Raw genomic sequence first — 22407 nt, forward strand, 5'->3', positions numbered from 1 at the left:
TCTTTTCATGAGCAAAACTATAATATTAAAATTACTATGAATATCTTAAATATTAAGATATCTCCAAATATGACAAATAATCTTTACCATGTTATGTTCTTTTTATGAGCAAAAATACATCATATCATAATTACTATCTTAAATATTAAGATATCTGCAAATATGACAAATATTATTTACCATGAAATATGTTATCATGATTAAAAATACATAATATTATAATAAATATTATTTTAAATATTATGATATCTGACATATTTTTTACTATGTTCTGTCCTTTTCATGAGCAAAAATACATCATATCATAATTACTATCTTAAATATTAAGAAATCTGCAAATATGACAAATATTCTTTACCATGTTATGTTTTATCATCATTAAAAATACATAATATTATAATAAATATTATATTATGATATCTACAAATCTGACATATTCTTTACTATGTTCTGTCCTTTTCATTAGCAAAAATACATTATAAATATTAAATATTAAAATATCTGCTAATCTGACAAAAATCATTGACCTTTTTATGTACACTTTATTAGCAAAAATTCATTGCTATTTTGTCACTGTGTTTGATACTAAGACTAATCTTGAGATCCTGGATGTAGCGAGGTCTGTTTCTGTTTAGAGCGTTCACATATGAGCCAGAATTAGCATGAACCATTCCTGGCCTGTTCCACACATCCTGCATCTGTGTAACATCATCAGCAGACTAATGTAGGGCTTTCACATTAACTGAATATCTACTGCGGCTCAATACAGGAAATTATGACAAAATAACAGGCAGAAAATATAAAATGGACATTTGAAGTTGGCCAGTAATAATTTTTATTAATAATATAATAATTATCAAACTAAGTTGTCATGAAATGTAAGTTTTGGATGGGGTCAAGTCATATTGTGAGACATGTCAAATTGTCACATAAAACAGAGGACCCTGAGGAGAGAGATAAAGTGAAAAGAGCCGGTGAATGCTGTCGAAAGATTCTCACTCACGTCAATCAGGAGGTGAAAGAAGCAGAGAACAAACAGGTGAGTAAATAACACAATGGGTGCCTGACCTCAGATCAGACCATATTGAACTGATCCTGGTTCATCTGTTGCCCCTAGAGGTTGGAGGACTACCAGAGACGACTGGACCTGTCCTCACTTAAACAGAGTGAGAACCCCATGATAGCTGAGTTTAAGGTGAGACCTCATATTTATCTCATTGTAATCCATTTTATCAACATATAACTGAGACCATTAAAAAACATGAGATTACAAAAAGTTGCATATCACATTATCAACAAAATGATGATTTTACTCTATATCTAGAATTTGGACTTGACTAAGAGGAAGATGGTGCATGAGGGACCGCTATTCTGGAAGGTCAACAAAGATAAAACCATAGGTAGGTGTGGTTTGGTAATTTACATAAAGATCTCTTAAAGGTGTAGTAGTGAATATAGCCTGTTTAATTCTGTTGAGGAAAATGGTCATGAAAACCTAAATTGTGATTTGACTACCATTATAAGAGGACAGCAGAGCAAAAATGTAATGCTGCAAAATTGTGTAATATGGCATTTTTAAAGTGCCTCATTATGCTTTTTTAAAGGGGCTTTTGCACCGGAGTAACATTTTCGTAGTTACTGGCGGAAGTACACACTTTTTTAGTGTGTTCACACCACAGGAACTGGGAATGAGTTTAGTTATAGAAACGCCTTTTGGAGCATTTTAAAAATGAGCTCTTACTTCAGAGTAAGGTCTAAACTGGCACAATCGGAACTACCAGTGATGTAAGTTGATTAGCCGAACGCATGCCATACGAAACACCGGCAATGGCAACCCACCATTTTTAAAAAGTCATGTAGCCATTTTTACATATACTTCAGGAAGTAATTCCACTAACATGGAAAACCGCGATAAATGGCATTTACTTGTCGCAGCGTGTTCTTTTCTCAGCCTTGATTATATGTAGCACTGCATGTTGTCGTAGATTTTGTCTCAGCCCTCCTTAAATGATAAGGGATCGCAAAACTTTGTCTTCCACAAAAAAATTGTCTTCCACAACTGATTTGTGTGCATCCAAGGTCAAAAACATTTTAATGTTCTCATAATATACACCGTACCATCACCTTTTTCTTCGGTGTCTGAAATGGTTCAATAAAGGATTCAGTCTCTCTAAATCCCTCCTTTACGATTGCCTACTCTGCTCTGATTGGTCAGATGGCTGAATTTAGGCTCCAGAGGCTTCCTCAGCACTTGTATACACAGTGTTATGAACAGTAACAATGGTTTTACCATATAATTTCGAGTCCTCATCATTTAGAAGTGCATGCAAAGTGGATTTGCTTTCAGAACAGAAAACAGCATCTTCTCAAGTCATCAACGCAAACCAAATTATTCAAGACCTCAGCTACAACTGCAGTAGTTGAGGGTGAAAGTAGACATTGTTCACATGTAGCAAATGAAGACTATAGGCTGGCATTTTGTAAATTCGTTACAAACCTACATAGTTTCGTGCAGGAAGTAAGACTGGAATTATGACGGCTCGTTTTGGCAGTTCAGAATCGTTTTCGAAATCAACATTTTTATTGAGGACCAACCCTGCAGAAATATAAAATGAATAAGTAAATAAATGAATAAATAAATATACACATATGTAAATTATTAAATAGATAAATAAATGTGATAATAGGAAAATAAATAACAGAATAAACTACTTGATAAAATAAATTAATTAATACATTTTTAATCAAATTAAATTTTGCATTATCTTTTGCTTAATTTATTATTTTCTGCTTTTATAAAAATATATATTTTAACTATTATTTATTTGTTAATTAATTTTAATATTCATTTTAACATTTATTTATTTATGCATTCATTTATTTTTTACATTTATTTATTCCCACATGTATTTATTTTTGCATTTATTGTTCGATTGATTCATTTATTTTTACTTTTCATTGTGCAACATGGAAATGAGGAGGGCGGTCCTTTGTGCAGCTTCAGCGCATCATTGGTTAAGAGCTCACGCACATACTTGTCAGACCATCTGAGCTAAGCGATAGAGAAGAGTTATCAGTAAATGACGGCCGGATATTTCTTTCACAGACACCAAACAACTTGTCAATGTGTCTGACGAGTCTGTGCGTGAGCTCTCAACCAATGATGCGCTGAAGCTACATAAGGACCGCCCTCCTCATTTCCATGTTGCACACTAATTTATTTATTTTTGATTTCTGCCTGGTTGGTCCTCCATACTTTATCATGTATTTTGATCTTTGAGAATTTGCAGACCTGTTACATTCACAACATTAATATAACACAACATGAAAGTTAGTGTCTGAAAAGCATAATAAGGGGCACTTTTTATTGTAATATTATTGTAAAATAATTACATTTGGTGTGTTTGTGCGTGCGTGCAGAGCTGTACACGTTGCTGCTGGAAGATATATTGGTGCTACTTCAAAGGCAAGATGATAAGCTGATCTTAAAATGCCACAGTAAGAATCTGGCGGGCACTGCTGAGACCAAACACATCTTCAGCCCCATCATCAAACTCAGCACTGTGATGGTGCGCTCGGTCGCCACCGGTAAGGAGCACTGCTATCAGATCATACTTTTGGCAAAAACCTCAAAAATCATTTCTTCCATAATCTAATGAACTATAAAAGGTGTTTGATGGCTTCTTGATTAAAATGGTTAAAAAAAATGTTAGGTCGAAATGACATTTTTGTCAATGTATTACAGACAACAGATCATTCTTTGTGCTGTCTATGTCTGATAATGGAGCCCAGATCTATGAGCTGATGGCCCAGACTGTATCTGAGCAGAAGACGTGAGTACTGATTTTTGAATCCTTTTAATCTGCCCTTTTGGTGTCCATTATGTTTATTAAAAATCAATTTCATGACCCCTTTCAAGTAGTACTACTACTCGTTTTGATTGTTTGATTTTCCAAACACTAGGTGGCAGTGTCTGATCACACAAAGAGCAGACTGCATGAAGACCAAACTACATAACATCATTCCATTACCTCAGACTGAGTGAGTTTAAGGTTTCTACATGATGTATATAATTTTATAGGCAGTAAGTTAATGTGATGACATGACATGTCTTGCAGTGGGGAACGTGAAGAGGTCGAGTTGATGAACTCTGGTGTTCAGAAACTTAACAAAGACTCTGAGCCCATTTCTTTAGGGAACATGCATGTGGAACAAAATCAGTCTCCAGGTAAACGTTTGTTTGTTTGTTTGTTTGTTTGTTTGTTTGTTTGTTTGTTTGTTTTTTCACTTATTTCAAGTCACCACTGCAGGTTGTTGTGCAGTGCAATTGACTGCCTGGCATTCATTCACTTCAGTATAATGAATTAAAGTATCAGCTTAAAGTTTAGCTTACATTGCTCACTTTAAAGAGATACCCTAGGATTTACTCAAGTTCAAACCATCCTAGGTAAATATGACTTTCTTCTTTCAAACGAATACAATCAGAGTTGTATTATAAAATCCAAGTTTTATAATGGCAGTGCATGCCATTCACTGAAAGCCCAAAGTGCGTCCATCCATTATAAAAGTAATCCACACAGCTTGATGGTTAATAAAGGCCTTCTGAAGCAAATTAATGGGTTTATGTAAGAACAATATCCATATTTAACAAGTTTTTAAGTAAAATATCTAGCTTCCAGCAGACTGCCTTCCGTATTCAACTTACAGAAAAAGCATAACTGGCCCGACGATGACGCTTGAACAGAAAAATGCTCTACACATTAAGTTGAATATGGAAGGCGGTCTGCCAGAAGCTAATTTACTTTAGATTTAGATTTACTTTGCTTTATTAAGGAGTTTTTCTTTCACAAACCCATCAGTTCACTTCAGAAGGCATTTATTAACCCCCCGGAGCTGTGTGGATTATTTTTTATAATGGATGGATGAACTTTTTCGGGCTGCCATTCACTGCTATAAAGCTTAGATTAGCTAGAATTTCTTTTTATATAACTCCGATAGTATTCGTCTGAAAGAAGAATGTCATATACACCTAGGATGGTTTGAGTGTGAGTAAATCATGGGCTAGTTTTTGGGTGAACTATCCCTTTAATCGGGAAGAGACCATCTGACTGTGTACAGCAACCAGTGAAAGATATTTTTTATTTTATTTGGATAGAAGTCTCATAAATATATTTCAGAAAAGTTTTCTTCAATTTTGTTGAATTTTTTCCTTAGAAAAAGATGACACTGAGGTCATGTCAACCCCGCCATCTAGCACCAACCCATTTGAGACCAAATCTGATGAGGAGGGTGAAGAGGAAGAAAACTCACTACAGGATCAGGCTGAAGATGATGAAACGTTTGTGGTGGCTGAACTGACGGATCGGCTGACGTTACTAAAGCAGCGCTCGAGGCTAGGCATCGCCATAGACGAGGACGAGGCCGAGGCCTTTGAGCTCCAGCCACTCAGGGCTGATGAAGCACTCAGAACACGTGAGTAGAAGATAAACTTCTACGAGCTATCTATCCCTCTCCCATAACTAAAAACTTAATTCGGATAGAGAAAAACTAAAATCCAGCAAAACTACTTTTGGAATTAAAGCCTCAATATGTATTATTTCACCACTAGAAGTCACTTATTCAAAACAAAGACTGCTTTGACTGCTTCTGCTCATGCATATGTCACGTAGCGCTGTTTTATCATAGACACATTTGAGTGTGTTGAAAGTTATGTTATAATAATGCTACTCTGTGACTACTATGAGTAACTTGTTGCACACTGCAGGGAGCTAGATCGATATACAGAAAACTAGATTTTACAGCAAGACTAACTGTGTTGATCTGTTTAACAATGATTCGTTTTCTGTTGATTAATGTATTCACGCAGTTGCTGACCTTTTAATAAAACGCATCATATTTTAAAGCGTCTATGGTGTTTCCACGGTTTCTACAAAATAAAACCATAAATCGAGGCTATAATGCCATTGATAGGCGTGATTAAAATTGCCTATTTCTCTGGACTTAAACATTATTGGAAACATTTGGCATAATGTAAGTACACAAGTTAACAAAATATATAACAATGCTCTAATGGTTTTTGGATATTTTAATCCAAACATCTTACATATTGTGCCTTTAACTGTAACCCTATATAACGGTAGGACTGTAACGACATGTCAACAAACCGCCCCAGACAAGAAGTTGTCTGCCGCGTTGTGTAATGTGAGAGCCGCACAAACTATAATTAGATGGATAAGTTTACCTAGTTTGAAAAATGATTTGCGTTCATCCGAAGAACCTCCGGAGCTGGCGTGGATGCGAAATGTGAGGTGCGGCTCAAGCGTACTATCTGCACTCGGTTATAAAGCATTTAAAGTTGCCATTGTTTGTTGTTCTCTTTCCAGTGTTTTTTAAGTTACCAGCCACTGCCAGCATTTTTGATCATTTTTTAGAAAACTCTCAGAATACTTTGTTATATGAATATCTCAACAAGCAATATATGTAAAAAAACAGATGCCTCTGCTTAAAAAAAAAAAAAAATAGGTAAGTTGCATTCATGTATACTTTTATCAACTTCTTAAAGTTGGGTAAGTTTTATAAAACAACATTTTAAACAAAAAGCTGAGAAAATTGCATTTTCCATCAACACCCCCAAAGCTTCACAGTCATTTACCTTTTCATGGGTCAGTATTTCATTTGGTAACATTAGACAGTTTTATTTTTTTTGCTCTGTAATGTTTGGTGGTAGTGTTATATAACATGTGGTCCCTGGCCACTATCAGAGGCCGGCGTTTAATTGACTACAGGCTTTTATTTGAGGATTTACGGTAATAGTGTTCCCTACCATATTACAGTGAAAACACCGAAAGACGAAACATTTCTTCAGTGGTGAGGAAGTGTTTTCTCATAAATGCCGGAAAATTACATTAAAGGATTAATAGACTAATCCGAAAATAATCTCATTTCTTTGTGTTCTTTAGTGGCGACACTGAGGCAGCTCCTGATTAACAACATGTCCAGTCAGGAGGACACAGACAGAGACCCCGAGAGAGGAGAGCAACGGGAACACGTGGTGAGGACAGGTTCTCAGCAGGGGCCGGAGGACAGCGCTGCAATCGGGTCCACTGTTGAGAACGGCTCAGAGAGGGGCGAGAACAGAGTGGAGAACGCACAGGAACTGCCCTCCGGAGACACAGGCTTCTTTGAGACGTCTGAGGATTGTGGTGTGTTTTATACCTGTTTTTTTTATGATAATATAATAATATTAAATGACTACTTAACACATTAAGGACAAGACTACAGAGTAGCACGATATTGATTGTGTGAGACAACCATCAATTATAAGGTTTATCAGTCATTGTAGAAAAAAATATTTTCTGAAAGAATTAAAGGGTTAGTTCACCCCAAAATTAAATTGATGTCATTAATGACTCACTCTAATGTCGTTCCACACCCATAAGACCTCCGTTCATCTTCGGAACACAGTTTACGATTTTTTATATTTAGTCCGAGAGCTTTTCTGTTTCTGAAAGTGTATGCACACTATACTGTCCATGTCCAGAAAGGGAATAAAAACATCATCGAAGTAGTCCATCTGTGACATCAGTTAGTTAATTTAAATCTTTCGAAGCTAAATCTTTGAAAATACATTTTGGTCCAAAAATAACAAAAACTACGACTTTATTCAGCATTGTCTTCTCTTACGCGTTTGTTTTCAATCCTCAAATAAAGATTAAAATGGTTATGAATCAGCGTATTGATTCATGATTCGGATCGCCAATGTCACGTGATTTCAGCAGTTTGACACGCGATCTGAATCATGAATCAATATGCTGATTCATTACCGTTTGAATTTTTTGTTTGAGGATTGAAAACAAACCTGGAAGAGAAGACAATGCTGAATAAAGTCTTAGTTTTTGTTATTTTTGGACCAAAATGTATTTTTGATGCTTCAAGAGATTCTAATTAACTAACTGATGTCACAGATGGACTACTTTGATGATGTTTTTTTTACCTTTCTGAACATGGACAGTATAGTGTGCATACACTTTCATTTGAAAGAACAGAAAAGCTCTCAGACTAATCTAAAATATCTTCAACTGTGTTCCGAAGATGAACGGTCTTACAGCGGTGGAACGGCATTAGAGTCATTAATGAAATAAACTTTATTTTTTGGCTAAACTAACCCTTTAAGACTAAACATGTTTAGTATTACCAAGCTATTAAAGCTGTAGTCTGTAACTTTTTTTTGGTTAAAAACGATCCAAAATCAATTTTTGAGTAAGTACATAACCAGCCAGTGTTCAAAACGATCTCCTTACCATGGCCGATTCACAATGGTAAGCTTGTAATAATGTTTTATAATTTGAGTGTTACTGGTAGCTTTCCATGGGAAATTCAAGCTTCTGCTCTTCGTTTTTGTGTCGATACATCATGTCTATATACATAAAGGTGGCAGATCATTTATGACCTATCCTTACAGCTGGAATGTAATTTAACATGTCATTTTGATGGCAGCTTGTAATACAGACAAAAAATGACAATCATCATTGACAATTGATGCGTTGAAAGACAACATACGCACACACCTACAAACATTAGATTCTTCCGCTCTGGGGAGCTGTGCCGATACACAACCCACGTAAAGATAACTACAAATAACTGCGATTTCAGGGTTTAAACAGATTGCAACAGAGCAAAAGAGGTAAAACTTACAGACAGCAGCTTTAACTGCTCACAAATAGTGGAGTCAATTTATGTGGTTTCAACCATATATTTCATACTTAAGTTTATACTGACACCAGTAGGTGTCAGTATAAGGACAAAGACAAGTGCTATATTGATCAGTGAAAGATGCTCAAAATCATATTGTTTTAAATAAGTTACATTACAACAGTTCAATATAGTACAAGTGTGTGTAGTATGAATGTAATCTGGGATTACTACATAATCATTATCCCCTCTCCTGTGGCCTCATGGGATTGAAAAGTATCTGTTGTATGCACACTTTAGAATCTCAGCAAAGTAATAGGATGTCTGGGTATGTTTTCCTACTGTTTTATTGATACTGTGAATTTGTACATGCTTCTCTTTACACCAACATATATTTCAGAAAATAAGTTGCATTGGGTAAAAATTAAATTTACATTATAAATTGAGAGGAAAACTATGGACGTAGTGTCCGTGACATCACCCATAGGATTCCGAAGAGCCTTTCTGAAGCATAAAGTAGAGACGAGCTGGCCGTTGTCATCAAGCTTCACCCCCGGATAACAAAAAATGGGCAAAGAGGTGGGATGTGGGCGGAGCTTAGGTGACGCAATGATCCACCTGTCACTCAAAGTAGCCACGCCCTTAATTATGCAGACCTTTAAGGTTTTCTATAATGTAAACAAATGAAAAAATCACCCCCTCACAGTTTAAAATTTGGTCAAATTAGCTGTATAGACCATAACCACAATTTGTACCAGACTGTAAATGTTTTTTTCCTGCAATTTTAACATGGGGCTCAATGAGATTGTTTCCTTCTGGAGCCTCTAGTGGCCAGTCGAGGAATTGCAGTTTAAGTTACTTCCGTATCGGCTTCAACTGAAACTGGGGGAGGTTGTCGCTTGAAAAAAACATGTTGATTCAGAAATAATGTTAATATGTTTACAACTATTATAAACATGTATTTTAGTTAATACTAAACTCAAAGCTAAACAAATGTATTTAAAGTGAAACGGAAACTACCGGCTTGTGAGAAATGTGCACCTATACAAATAATCTTGGGCTCTTCCAAATCCCAAATCCAAATGTGTGCACTTTACATATGTTTTGCATTGCTGATTTAGTTTTTGGGAAAATACTGTAGTTTACACTAACTCTATAGTAGGTAAGTAAGCAATTTTGAAGCAGCCTACTTTTTGCACTACATTTAAATTTTCTGTTGGCCTTCCTTTCGTTTTCTGTCAGTCTCTGCAGGCAGTTACATGGTGCTGGAGGTATATGGAGGCTCAGGTGAGAGCAGCACAGATGATGACGTGCAGAGCAACAGCGTGGAGCCTGTGGCCGGGGGCGACTCAGGCATTGACTTGAAGAAGCTCCTCTCTTCCTCCTCTCAGAGCAGCGGGGGACCAAACCTCAACAGACAGATCATGACCCATATACGTCTACTACAGGCCAACCTGCAGCACCTGAAGGTGACATTGCCCTCCAAGAAAACTGGTCACAGAAAGACAAATATACAATGACCAAAAAGGGGTTCAAATGCCGGTCGCCATGTTGCCCCTGCATCTTGAAAGTACATTAGCCAAAGAGGCACATACCCGTAAATTCAAGCTTCGCTTTTCGCGTTTTAACACTCGATGGCACTCATTGACGAGGTCGAACTGGAAGCCATGTTAATCTTGGACTAAATCGGCCACCGTAGGAGTTAATACGAAATCAGAATTGAGAGGAACAGAAACTATTATTCACTGGATTGTCATATACCTTTACATCGCTAGATGGGGGAAAATATCACACAGTGTAGCTTTAATAGTTACGTAACAAATCTGCTTCAAATTGAATTAAATATGTAGAACACTGAAAAAAAATGTAAAGGGTGTACAGATACTATTAAATCGTGAATATAAATAATTGGAAATCATGTTTAAAAAAAAAAAAGTGCACATTACATTAATCTATTATAACTTTTATGTTGGTTTGGTCGTTTGTCTGTTTCCTTATAGAGGTCCAGAAATTGTGTTTTTTCTTTTTTATTTGTCAAGTTTTTTGCCAGGTGGCTTTTTTAATTCTATGATGTCATTATGTTGCTGTCTTGCCACCAGCCAATCGCTGCATTGCTGATCATGGTTTCGCGTATTGATGCATCTGCCCTCTTTTGTGAACACAGGAATGTGCTGTAACTTAACCCAGATATTTTAATCCAATCCGCAAATTCGTTTGAAGAACCAAATTAGCCAGAGATCAGTTATGACGATTAAAAGATCTGGGATCTGTCAAATCATCTCAGATGTATTAAGCGAGGTACGAAGAACGGGCCCAGGAAGTGTCACAATACTATGGAAGCTTGTTTCAATAGACTAAAAAAAGTAATTCTGACTTTTTTTTACTTTTCAAAATTCAGATTTTCCCCCTCAAAATTACACATCTCAATTCTACGTGGGAAAAAATCAGAATTATATAAATCACAATTAGCATAATTACCTATTTACATTTTTTAATTGTGTGGTAGAAACAAACTTCCATACAGTACTTCCCTTTTATATTGTTTTACAGTTGTTTAAAAACCTAACTTTTTTATTATTATTGTAAATAAGTGGCACTTTAAACATTTTATGTAATTTGGGGGTTTTCAAAGCACACGGGACATTCTAGAGGGTCCCTGGAGACAATATATTTTACAAAACACATTTGAACAGTAATAATTAAAAACAAAGGAAAACTGCATGTTTTTTGTGCTTTAATATTTTTTTTAATTCTAGTTGTGTGTGTAAATTTCCTTTTTTACAATTTTGAAAGCTTACTGGTTCTACGGCTGTTTAGAATTATATTTACTGAACGTATCACGGAAGAGGATTTGGGCCAAGCAAAAAAAAAAAAAAAAAAAAAAAGCATCTCGAGATTAAAGTCATTATAATGCGAGATTAAACTCGTTAAATTTCGAGAGAAAAAGTCGAAATAAAATCTTGAGAATAAACTCATTAAATATCGAGAAAAAAGTCGAAATAAAATCTTGAGAATAAACTCATTAAATATCGAGAAAAAAGTCGAAATAAAATCTTGAGAATAAACTCATTAAATATTGAGAATAAAGTTGTTGTGTTTCCAGAAAAAACTCGTTATATTTCGAGAAAAAAAGTCGAACTAAAATCTCGAGAATAAACTCATTAAATATTGAGAATAAAGTTGTTTCCAGAAAAAACTTGTTATATTTCGAGAAAAAAAGTCGAAATAAAATCTTGAGAATAATGCATTCGATCAGTGTTCATTGCATAGCATACTGATAGAGGACATGGCAGAGTTGGATCACTTAAGCCCCTTTCACACTGCACGTCGGACCCGCAATATTCCCGGAACATTGCCGGGTCGCCTTCTGTGTGAAAGCAACCACGTCCCGGGATTGATTACCGAATTCGACCCGGGTCGGGGACCTAGTAATATTGCGGTATTCGACCCGGGACCAGCGCTGTGTGAACAAAAGCCGAAACTAATGCCGCAACGTGTGCGTAGTTATCGTGCGACTCCTAGAGCTTGTTTTTTTCAATAATACAACCCTGAAGTGCCAGAAGAGCTAGTCTGTGTTTTAAACGCAGAGAGTGTTCGTATACAAAAGAAACTAAAATTAAACAAGCAGAAATGTGCGCAAACTGGACACAAGTCGAGACCACGGAGCTCCTTACTATCCGCGCTGAAGCTGAGATCGCTCGCCATTACACGTCACATCCGGATGTCACGTGTCAACTCGACCCGGGACCGTTAAGCGTTGTGTGTGAAAGCGCACATATTACGGTATTTCGCTGGCAGTGTGAATGGACCAAATCTAGCGACCCGGGAACAAATGCTTTTTTTTTTTTTGCTTGGCCCTAATCCTCTTCCGTAACAAATACATTTGAATTGAATTTTTTTATATATATATATATATATATATATATATATATATATATATATATATATATATATATATATATATATAATCTATATCATCTATAAATCTATCTGTATAATAAATATAGTGAATGGTAGAGAAAACTAATATTCTGTTGAGAAATGCTGTAATTTCTGTAAATGTCCAAAAGTTTATTTTTTGATATAAAACCACACACTATTTTTCTTGCAATATACAATTTGGTCTGTATTCCTAAGATAAATGGCTGTCTTTACATTTTATGATGGGGCCCTTGAAATTAAAAACCCTGATTTAATGCAAGGAGATTCATACATTTTAATGTCAAACTGACCAAATATTTTTTGGGGCCACTGCATGTTGGCAATTTATTTTTAATATTTAAATAAACTAAAAAATACTACTAATAAAATAAACAGGAACATGCCTGTTTAGCTCAAGTCACAAATTTGAAGTAATACTATTTCTTGTTTGTTTCAGGATACAGAAATCAAGTATAACCAGCTACGCCAAAGGCTATCAGAGGAAACAGCTACTGACACAGAGGAAAACAAAGGTAGTGCGGTACTGCCATTATAGATACACCCTAAAAGAGATTTTCATAGTTCTCTCATTTGTTTCTTTTTTTATCCTCCTTTCAGATAAAAGTTAGTGAAGTGGAGCTCTTTCTGTTTATTGAGACAGGAGGAGACACAGAGACACTGGGCTGCTCCAGCCCTGCTCCTCCTAAAACAACGCTAATGCACGAGACCGAATGAACAGGAGATCTGGAGATTCTGCTCACACTCACGCAACAGGACGCCCCCAATCACGGCACACCCACAGAGACGAGCGCATATCATGGTACTTTGAGAACGATCGCCATGCAAGGAAGTTTCATCGCCTCTCACTTGACCATCTGTAATGAGGACAGAAGACATTTGTCTCGGTCGTTGTCAAAACCACGCTGTCCCGATGTACCATGTTGAATGGAAAAGAAAAGATTTGAGGGTAAATGAAAGCGTGGATCTGCAAAACGCCCTTAGGTTGCATGAATTTTTTTCATGAAGTTTTATTGGCTAATATTGACTCACCCGATCAAAGTACAGCTGGAGTGGTCACATGATCTTTTACTTGGGTAGCTCTACAGATCTTTGACCTCAAAAGCATACGTGCTTAATGATGACGTGTGATTAGTTCAGACAGATATTCACATAAACCGAATGCCTGATGTTTTTTTTTATCTGGCATGTGGTGTATGTGATGTCAGGATCAGCAGTGAGTGGCGTTGAGAATTTCTGATCGAAGTTCTGTAACACAAAAGCACGTTATTTTTGAGACGTCTCGAAGGGGAACTGGCCGTGTTTGCTGACTGACGATGATGGCAAACGATACTAGTATGGAAATGAGGCTGACGATTGTGGTGGTGTCTCATTCCTCCTCTCTTAATAAACCACATGCTATTTAATGAAGCTACTGAAAGCGTTTTCTCTGGCTCGCGCGAGGCCATGGGAAAACCGGACCTTTCGCATGTCGTTGGGTCGGGCTGGGCTGAGGCGTCGTATTTCCGGCAGCTCTGCCCGACCCATCTTTCGGATTTTCTTGGTTTTGAGAATGAAGTTAAATAGAAAGAAGCTTCAGCGCAGGAACTTGATGAAGACCCTTAACGGTCCATTTTAAATGTAATGTATTGTACAATTATGACCAACACTGCATCTCTTACAGAGACTCGTTTTTTTTTCTTCTTCTTTTGCATTCTAAAGCGTTCAGTCATGTATTATTTTAACAGAAACTACTAAAAAAAAGAAGAAAAATAAAAGACTGCAAGATATCCTTTAATATTAATGTAATCTGTATTTTTATTATTCTGTCTAGACGTTTGAGGTATTTTATTATATTATTGAACATTAATATGGTCTTGGCTTTCCGTTGAGAACATGAAATAGCTCTAATAGATGAGATTCTATTAAATTTGACTGAACTGATGTATTGTTCCAAATGGAAAGAAGATATTGCACATTGTGTCTTCATTTTATCACATTTACCTTTTGAGGAGAGTGGGAAGGATATTTTGTTTTGGATTTATGACCAAAAAAAGGAAATTACACAACATCTGTAGCAAAAAATGTATTCAATAAACTGGAAACACAAACGGTACTGTTCATTTCTCATACAAATTCTTCATAACGACACACTCACAAACTGAAACAAACATATAGCTGTAATTTGTGTCAAACTGAAGCATGTGACTGTCTTTACATAGTTATTCCCAATATGAGAAAAACAATATATACACCATACTGTCCTCCTGGAGCCAGTGTATCCATTTCAGAAGTCTCCATTACTGAGGCCTTTTTGCTTCTTTGTTGCTTTCCCACCCTCTCCCCACTTCCTCTTGCCTCTAGTTTTGGCCTCCTCTTCCCTGAACTGGTTCCTGAGGAGGGGAAAGTGTCAATAAGAATGAGAAGAATTAAATGAGCCTTCTGTATGTCTAGAATTAGTGCTCACCTAGACTGCCAGCGCCTGCCGCTATTCCACACACGTCCGAAAGATGGCAGCCAGTTGGCGTCAGTGTGTGAGCTGTGGTCAAAGTTTGCGCCCACGCGGTTGGGCGGAAGCTTCTTGAGCTTCTCTTGCTCCTCTGCAATTCAAGATTTGTATTTGTAACACACACAGTTACAGTGCATACAAGAATACAACTTGCAGTTAAATGTAAACCTGGTTAACTTAGACTGTGCGTAAATGCAGGTGCTGGTCATATAATTACAATATCATCAAAACGTTGATTTATTCCATTCAAAAAGTGAAACTTGTATGTTATATTCATTTATTACACACAGACTGATATATTTCAAATGTTTATTTCTTTTAATTTTGATGATGATAACTGACAACTAAGGACATTCCAAAAATTAAATTTGGATATTGAAAATTAGAATATTGTGAAAACGTTCAATATCTATTTATTAAATATTAATTTAGGAAGGAATTAACCTTCCTCAGTCACTTTTTGAATGGAATTATTATATTTACATGACCAGCACCTGTAAAGATTTTCTTATATATATATAGATAGATAGATAGATAGATAGATAGATAGATAGATAGATAGATAGATAGATAGATAGAGATAATATAATTAAGTAAGGATAACCAACCATAATATGTTTTAATTAAAATATGAATAGCTTTTGTTTAAAAAAAAAAGTTTAACCCCTTAACTGTCACTCTTTAAGCTATTTCGGTTTATTGCCCTTTTTCAGATCCCATATTTTAGTAATCATCATAAATTAGGTATCATTCAAATGCTTATGAACTCAAAATTTACCCTGTGAAATCTACTTTGAAATTGGACGATGTGTTACCATAGAAAGGTACTTTTAAATTATTTTAGCAGGCTCGGGAGGAGCTAGTGGGGATTTTTCATATTACAAAACTTATTTCAACTACTTTATAAATCAAAAACTTTTCTAATCTTGACAAAAACATATATTGTTGGAAAGGTCTGAGGTTGTGATGGCGATATTTGGACAGAAATGTATGTTACAGGAGAATGCATCAAATATCAGTGCAATGTGGGGGATGCCTGGTGACTATTTTTGGTACAGCACCTAATCAAAATCTCAGAAACTTCACATTTAGAACACAACTTGGGGTTTGATTTTATAGTAACTTTAGACTAAAAATATTTAGTAAAGTATATATTTTAATTAAAATAAATGTTTAGACCATTACATTTGACTTCTATATACTTACTTCTATAACTTTCATACTTTCATTTTCACTTCAGCAATAACTGCTGAGTGTCTTTAAAACAAGACCAAACGGGTCTATATTCCAAAGCATTCTTGAAACAATAATTTAAGTTTGGATAATGCATTTATGACTATTCTCAAAAAGGGGGTGAGTTAAAAGAATAGTTCACTCAAAAAAATTAAATGTGTCATGAATTACTCACCCTTATGTCATTCCATGACCTTCGTTCATCTTTGAAACATTTTTTTTTTTTAATTATTATTATTTATTTATTTTTTATGAAATACTTGAGCTCTCTGAACCCTCCATAGACAGCCATTTAATTAACATTTTAAAGGTCCAGAAAGGTAGTAAAAACTTTGTTAAAATTGTCCATGTGACTCCAGTGGTTAAACCTTAATTTTTATAAAGAATTCGTTGTGCGAAAAAACAAACAAAAATAACTTTCATTCAACAATTTCAGTCTAGCCTGTGCCAGTCTCCTACACAGTCCATGTTGTTAATAGCGCAGCGCTCTCGAGACCTACAGCAGCCGAAGCTGTTCACCTGAGAGCCACGACACATGCACGGAAGCTTCAGCGTCAACTGAGTGGCACACTGACAGGCTAGAACAAAATTGTTTAAGAGTACTTTTTGTGCACAAAAATATCTCATCATCACTTCACATGGACAATTTTACTGATGTCTTCACTTGCTTTCTGGACCTTGAAAGTGTTGATTAAATTGCTGTCTATGGAGAGGCCAGAGAGCTCTCAGATTTCATCAAAAGTATCTTCATTTGTGTTCTGAAGGTCATATAGGTTTGGAACAACATGAGGGTGAACAATTAAATGACAGATTTTATTTATTTATTTATTTTGGGGGGGGGGTGAACTAACGCTTTAAGGGGTTTAAATCTCTTCTATGTTCTGAGGGGAAAGAAATGCATGTTTGGAACAACATGAGAGTGAGTAAATTATTTTTTGAGTAAGCTGTCCCTTTAAGTATTACATCAGTGAAAGAAAAATATTTTGCAGAGATCATCTTTTTAATAAACCCAGCCAAAAACAGTCACCATGAAAGTGAAGTACATACTGTGTTTGAGAAACTCCTGAAGTGAGGGGCCCATTTCCTGCTGTCCGCTGCCTGAGCTCTCATCTGGCTCCTCCAATAGCCACGGAGGTACAGCCCCTATAGTTCAACACAGCATGGACAGCATTACACCTGGGTATTGACAATTGTGATTCAATTCAATTCCAATCTTGACTCGATTTGACATTGGTTTATTTGGAGATAAATGTCTCATTGTTATGCTGTAAACTGTAGGGAACCCTGTCTGTTGGTACATTACAAGTGTGTCGCACATGTCCAGAAAAGTGAAGCCAAAGCGTATCGATCGCCCCCAGGTGGTTGGTTCCAGTATACTTCACAAATCTCTCCCCCTCCATGTATTCGAAATGGCACGCCAGACAAACCAAATCAAATTGCACTTCAAATATTTTTTTTTCAAAGATGGTTTCTATCATTTTAGGTAGTTTTTAATTGTTAGTTTTAAATAAGTTCAGTTTTAGTTATTTCATGCTATAAAAATGACAGTGATTGACAGCTTGATTTAAACGATGATGGACAACTGTGATTGTGCTGGTAAGTACTCAGTGTGTCCTTAAATTATTTTTACAACACCAGCTAAGATCATTTACACATCTTCCTGTGTGCATGCAGTTGAGTGACGTTGAATATACGTCACTCTGATTGGTTGTAGGTCAGTCCAATTGAGGTCTTTCTTGGTTCGGTTGAAACATCCCCAATGGAGCATTATCAGACTCATATTCTGACTAGAATTTAGTATGACAACGTCAGGCTAGGGTTGTTTTTGGTGCCGACAATCAAGCTATAAAAACTGCACGTCTTTCCTGAGGTTAAACAATATAGCCCCATTCACACAGGATTAGTGTTAGCTGGGGAGTGATTTAGATATGACAAATCTGTGGCTCATTCACACGGGATAAGTGACGCCTGTGATTTTACTCGAATTTACTGATTTATCTCCTGGATATTGCATAAGTCAAAACTTTGTTGTTAAAATGTTGTCTTTTTTTTAAATGCTATAGGCCTAGGTACAGCTGTTTGATGTATTATGAACAGAAGAATGTTCCTTACAGCATGCTGCTATACATGTTAGTCTTGCTGCGATAGTCGGTGTTGCCACCGTCGTTTTTGTTCACCGTGTTTATAGTAACAAAAATACTTTTGTTCAGTTAGAGAACAGACACTACAATTAAAAACGTGCAGCACAAGCCGAACGGGAGTCGCAGCACAGACCAGCAGCAGGAGTCAGATTTCATTCATCACGAGAGTTGGGATCTGACAGACAAGATGGCGGTGGAAGATTTGGTTTCAAAGCGGAATGCAAAAGAATATTCATTGAGAATAATAGGCTAATGAACACACAATTCACAGAGATGCCGATTTGCACAGGACTAATATCACGACCTCTGTGTTCGGCGAAATATGGTAGGTCGTTTGTGGGGGAGTTTTTACTGTAGAAATGACTGACATGGCCAAGTCGCATGGGATTAAGATCACAGACAATACTAATCCCGTGTGAATAGGGCTTGTGATATGTTGTCCACTGGCTGTTTTATTGACATCTGTAATTGAAAGAGTGATTACGAGACCACTGTATCTTTCAACATACATTTTGATGTTCATTCATGTTTATTTCGTACTGTAACTAGTAGTAAAGCTGAAGAGATGATCAGTTCACATGTGCTCCGCGCTGCCGCTTTACTCACCAGTATGAACATTTCCACTGCCGGATGCATCCTGCAAATACAGACAGCAAACCAAAATGATGCCTGACCTCATTTATTAATCTCATCAAAAGTTGCATGCATATAGTGTTAGAGAATATACCAGGTAACCAATGAAGGTTAAGCCAAATCCTGGCTCATTCCACCGACTGTGAGAGGCGAGATCCACATGGCTCGGCCCAGGCTGTGCCTCCATTTCATAAGAGCGACTGTGGGAACTTCTTATCAAACATCAGATTTACAAAATTATGATTTACTGCTCAAGAAGTATTTCTAATTATTATTATTTTAGAAACTTTACATTAGACAATATTAGACCCCTAGTTATTTATTTGAAATATACATTTTTTTTATCATAAACTGTCACTTTTGATCAATTAAATACATTCTCAAATAAAAGTATCAGTCTTTCAAAGAAAAAAAAAAAAACCTTTTGACAGCATGTGTATTGTATTTGATTGGATATTGGAGGTATTGGTGCATCCCTGACATTTCTGGATTACATGGTCATAATATTTCCATCTCTTTTACCTGGCTGTTTGTTTATTGCTGTCCAGGTCCAGTTCAACACGTCGCAGCAGTTCTGGATCAGGCTAAGTTTGATTCAGGAAAAGTCAACAGTAATGGCCAATGACTCTTTAACATCATTTTCCCAGCAAAGGAATTACTTTGACAAATGCATGCTGGTTTTAAAAGTGCTTATTAACACTGGGGTTTGAAAAAGTCACATTTTCAGTTAATATTCTACATCAAACATACATAACAGACGAGTACTGAGATATGGATACGCTTGGAGCATCCCAGGAAAACAAACCTCTGATAATGACTGAAGGACCTCCAGTCTGTGCCGCTCCTGAGATCGGATCACTGCTGCTTGCTGAGGACGAAGGAAGAGAAGAAACCATCAGATTGGTTGAACTAATAAACATTACCACAGAAAGAACCTGTAAAATGACTTTACCTCTTTAATAAACACATCCTCCTTTTCCTCAAACTGTTCAAGAGCCTTGGAAACCTCAGACTTGAATCTAAAACAAAAAAAAGAAGCATTCTTCATTTATTTCTCTGTAGAACATCTGCAAAGTTTTACAGCGTCTTGTTTTCTACATGCTATTCTGAACACAGACATTCCTCTTGAAACACAAAAGCAAGCAAACTACCTCTCAGTTTCCTCCTCTGTTATGATAAACTTGTCCCGTAGTTTGGGATCTGCTTTATTGTCCCACCAGAACTTGTGTGTGTTTCTGCTGTGCTCTGGGCTGAAATGAAGAACGCTCTGTGAATTCACTGCAAGCTCTGCATGCGTTTCTCAAATGTGTGATCTGATCTTACGTGCTCATGTGCTCCAGCAGTCCTCCATACAGCACAGTGATGTTACTGTCGCTCACGTGTTTCTGGACCTCCAGCGCGCAGCAGTAACACCAGAACTTCTCGTCATGATAGGGACTGTATTTCTCCACCTGAGGATTTTTAATGGTCCGTCGCGCTTCTTTGACCTTGAATAACATCTGGGAATGTTATACAGTATAATGTGCAGATGCAGAGCAGATTCTGTTTATTTCAGGTAGTGGCTCCAAATAGGACTTCGACACTCAAGTCATGCTTGGTGTGCGGTTCATAGGTTCACGCAAAAATGAAAATTCTGTCATTAATTACTCACCCACATGCTGTTCAAAACCAGATCAAAAAACTAATCCATATGAATTGAGCAGTTTAGTCCAGATTTTATAAAGAGACACGACCGCTTTATATGATGAACAGATTGAATTTAGTCTTTTATTCACATATTTATCAACTAGCACATCATTTGTGGTAAACGCAAGAAGCTCAAACATGTCCGCTTGATGTATGAGATCCTCTCAATCATCAAGCATGTGAAATGTGTGTTCATTCTCATGTTACACAGCACGTCTGAGCTTCCATAAGAACCAGAGAGTTTAATTCTCGTGTGTCAAGCAGGTTCGGTTAAACTTTTGTTTATGTACACTGATCAATGTTTAAATGTGAATAAGTGGTGGTTGAGTAGCTTTCATTGGAGGTACAGAAACAGCTCTCAGATTTCATCAAAAAGATCAATTTGTGTTCTAAAGATGATCGAAAGTCTTAAAAGAGCAACATAGGTGAGTAAAGACAGTATTTTCATTTTTGGGTGAACTAACCCCTTTGATGTCAGCTATGAAGCTTGTTTCCACCATGGAATTAAATAAAAGAAATTGTCTTTTTTGTCTCTCACAATTCTGACTTTTTTTTCTGACGGAAATTATAACACGGAATTGCGTGTAGTGTGAATTTACAAAAATAAGTTTCTCAAAATTCGAGCAAAAATCAGAACTGTGAGAATAGCCAAAAATAAAGTCGGATTTTTTTTAAAGATTTTAGTTTGTAAATAGCGATTCAGATTATCATCACACGCAAAAACAGATTTGTGGAATATAAAATTAATTAAAATTAATTTAATTTAAAAAAAATTGATAATTATTAAATCATTTAAATAATTAAATTATTGCGATTCTCTTTTTTTTCACAATTCCTAGAACATTTTTGAAGTGCGAGTAAAGACTGTAGTTTTCGCTGTTCCGAGTTTATAACTAATTCTGACTTTAATTACGTCATTTTCACAGAATTCTGAGATTGAAAAAGTTGCAATTACATTGAATTAATTGTCAGCTTGCATTGCAAAAGGAAAAAGTAGAAAATGAATGAAAGACTTTTTGTGCTCGTCTAATGTGAAGTACACCTGAACTGACTTCAAACAGCCACTAAAATTGATTTTTATAACGTTACCACTTTATTAAAAGTAACAGCAAAAAAAGTAAATGCTCACTCGTTAGGTTGTTTTGTTATTATTTAATATCGTTTTTGGAGCCGCAGCAGCATCTTCAACTAACGTTAGTTGTTTAGTAAGCACACTTACCTTCTCCATGAATTTGACAAGAATCACTTTAAGTTTACTCTGATGGCTCTTCCCATGAATGTGTCCTTTTCCAGAAAAATCAGTTTTTTTGCAGATCGAGCAATAAAACGCACCCATCTGATTACTTATGGTTTGTTTTTTAGCCACTGCAAGCAAGAGCTAGCATTCACTTGAGGTTTTCCCAAACAGTGTCGTTTTGTGTTATGTATGCAGCATCGCCCTCTTGTGGTTAGGGTGTATTCTTCTTCTTCATTGGCGGTTGACAAACAACGAAATGGTGTGTTACCGCCACTGACTGGTATGGAGTGTAGATCAAAATGACATTTCTTCCTTTTTTTATATTCTCAAATTAGCCACTTTTAAATATTGACAAAGAA

The 22407-nt window shown here is 36.3% G+C and overlaps 2 protein-coding genes across 10 annotated transcripts in view; one reads left to right on the forward strand and one right to left on the reverse strand.

Annotated features, from left to right (window-relative positions):
• arhgef12b (Rho guanine nucleotide exchange factor (GEF) 12b) overlaps positions 1-14725 on the forward strand; it is a 119009-nt gene extending 104284 nt beyond the window's left edge. For 6 of the 8 annotated variants that reach the window (XM_067437806.1, XM_067437807.1, XM_067437811.1 and 3 more), the window contains 12 exons: positions 939-1039; positions 1118-1195; positions 1325-1400; positions 3421-3588; positions 3746-3833; positions 3964-4041; positions 4119-4228; positions 5215-5472; positions 6960-7202; positions 9934-10160; positions 13070-13145; positions 13274-14725. In XM_067437806.1, the coding sequence (XP_067293907.1) occupies positions 939-1039; positions 1118-1195; positions 1325-1400; positions 3421-3588; positions 3746-3833; positions 3964-4041; positions 4119-4228; positions 5215-5472; positions 6960-7202; positions 9934-10160; positions 13070-13145; positions 13274-13347 (1577 nt within the window). In that variant the 3' untranslated portion in view covers positions 13348-14725. Of the gene's footprint in view, positions 1-938; positions 1040-1117; positions 1196-1324; positions 1401-3420; positions 3589-3745; positions 3834-3963; positions 4042-4118; positions 4229-5214; positions 5473-6959; positions 7203-9933; positions 10161-13069; positions 13146-13230 lie in introns of all 8 variants that reach the window. The other 2 variants (XM_067437812.1, XM_067437809.1) reach the window with 2 other exon arrangements.
• cenatac (centrosomal AT-AC splicing factor) lies at positions 14681-22221 on the reverse strand. 2 transcript variants are annotated; one of them, XM_067437815.1, is made up of 11 exons: positions 22031-22221; positions 20449-20612; positions 20277-20375; positions 20078-20144; positions 19931-19993; positions 19648-19709; positions 19220-19334; positions 19099-19129; positions 17399-17494; positions 15077-15209; positions 14681-15002 (listed from the first exon to the last, which is right to left on the reverse strand). In XM_067437815.1, the coding sequence occupies exons 1-11, from the start codon at positions 22145-22147 to the stop codon at positions 14897-14899; spliced, it is 1053 nt and encodes a 350-aa protein (XP_067293916.1). In that variant the 5' UTR covers positions 22148-22221; the 3' UTR covers positions 14681-14896. The 2 variants fall into 2 exon arrangements, with proteins under 2 accessions (XP_067293916.1, XP_067293915.1); XM_067437814.1 differs by having other exon boundaries at positions 19220-19337.
• Positions 22222-22407: the final 186 nt, after the last annotated feature.

This window comes from Pseudorasbora parva, chromosome 3 (genome assembly GCF_024679245.1).
Source record: "Pseudorasbora parva isolate DD20220531a chromosome 3, ASM2467924v1, whole genome shotgun sequence".
Classification (NCBI taxonomy): Eukaryota; Metazoa; Chordata; class Actinopteri; order Cypriniformes; family Gobionidae; genus Pseudorasbora; species Pseudorasbora parva.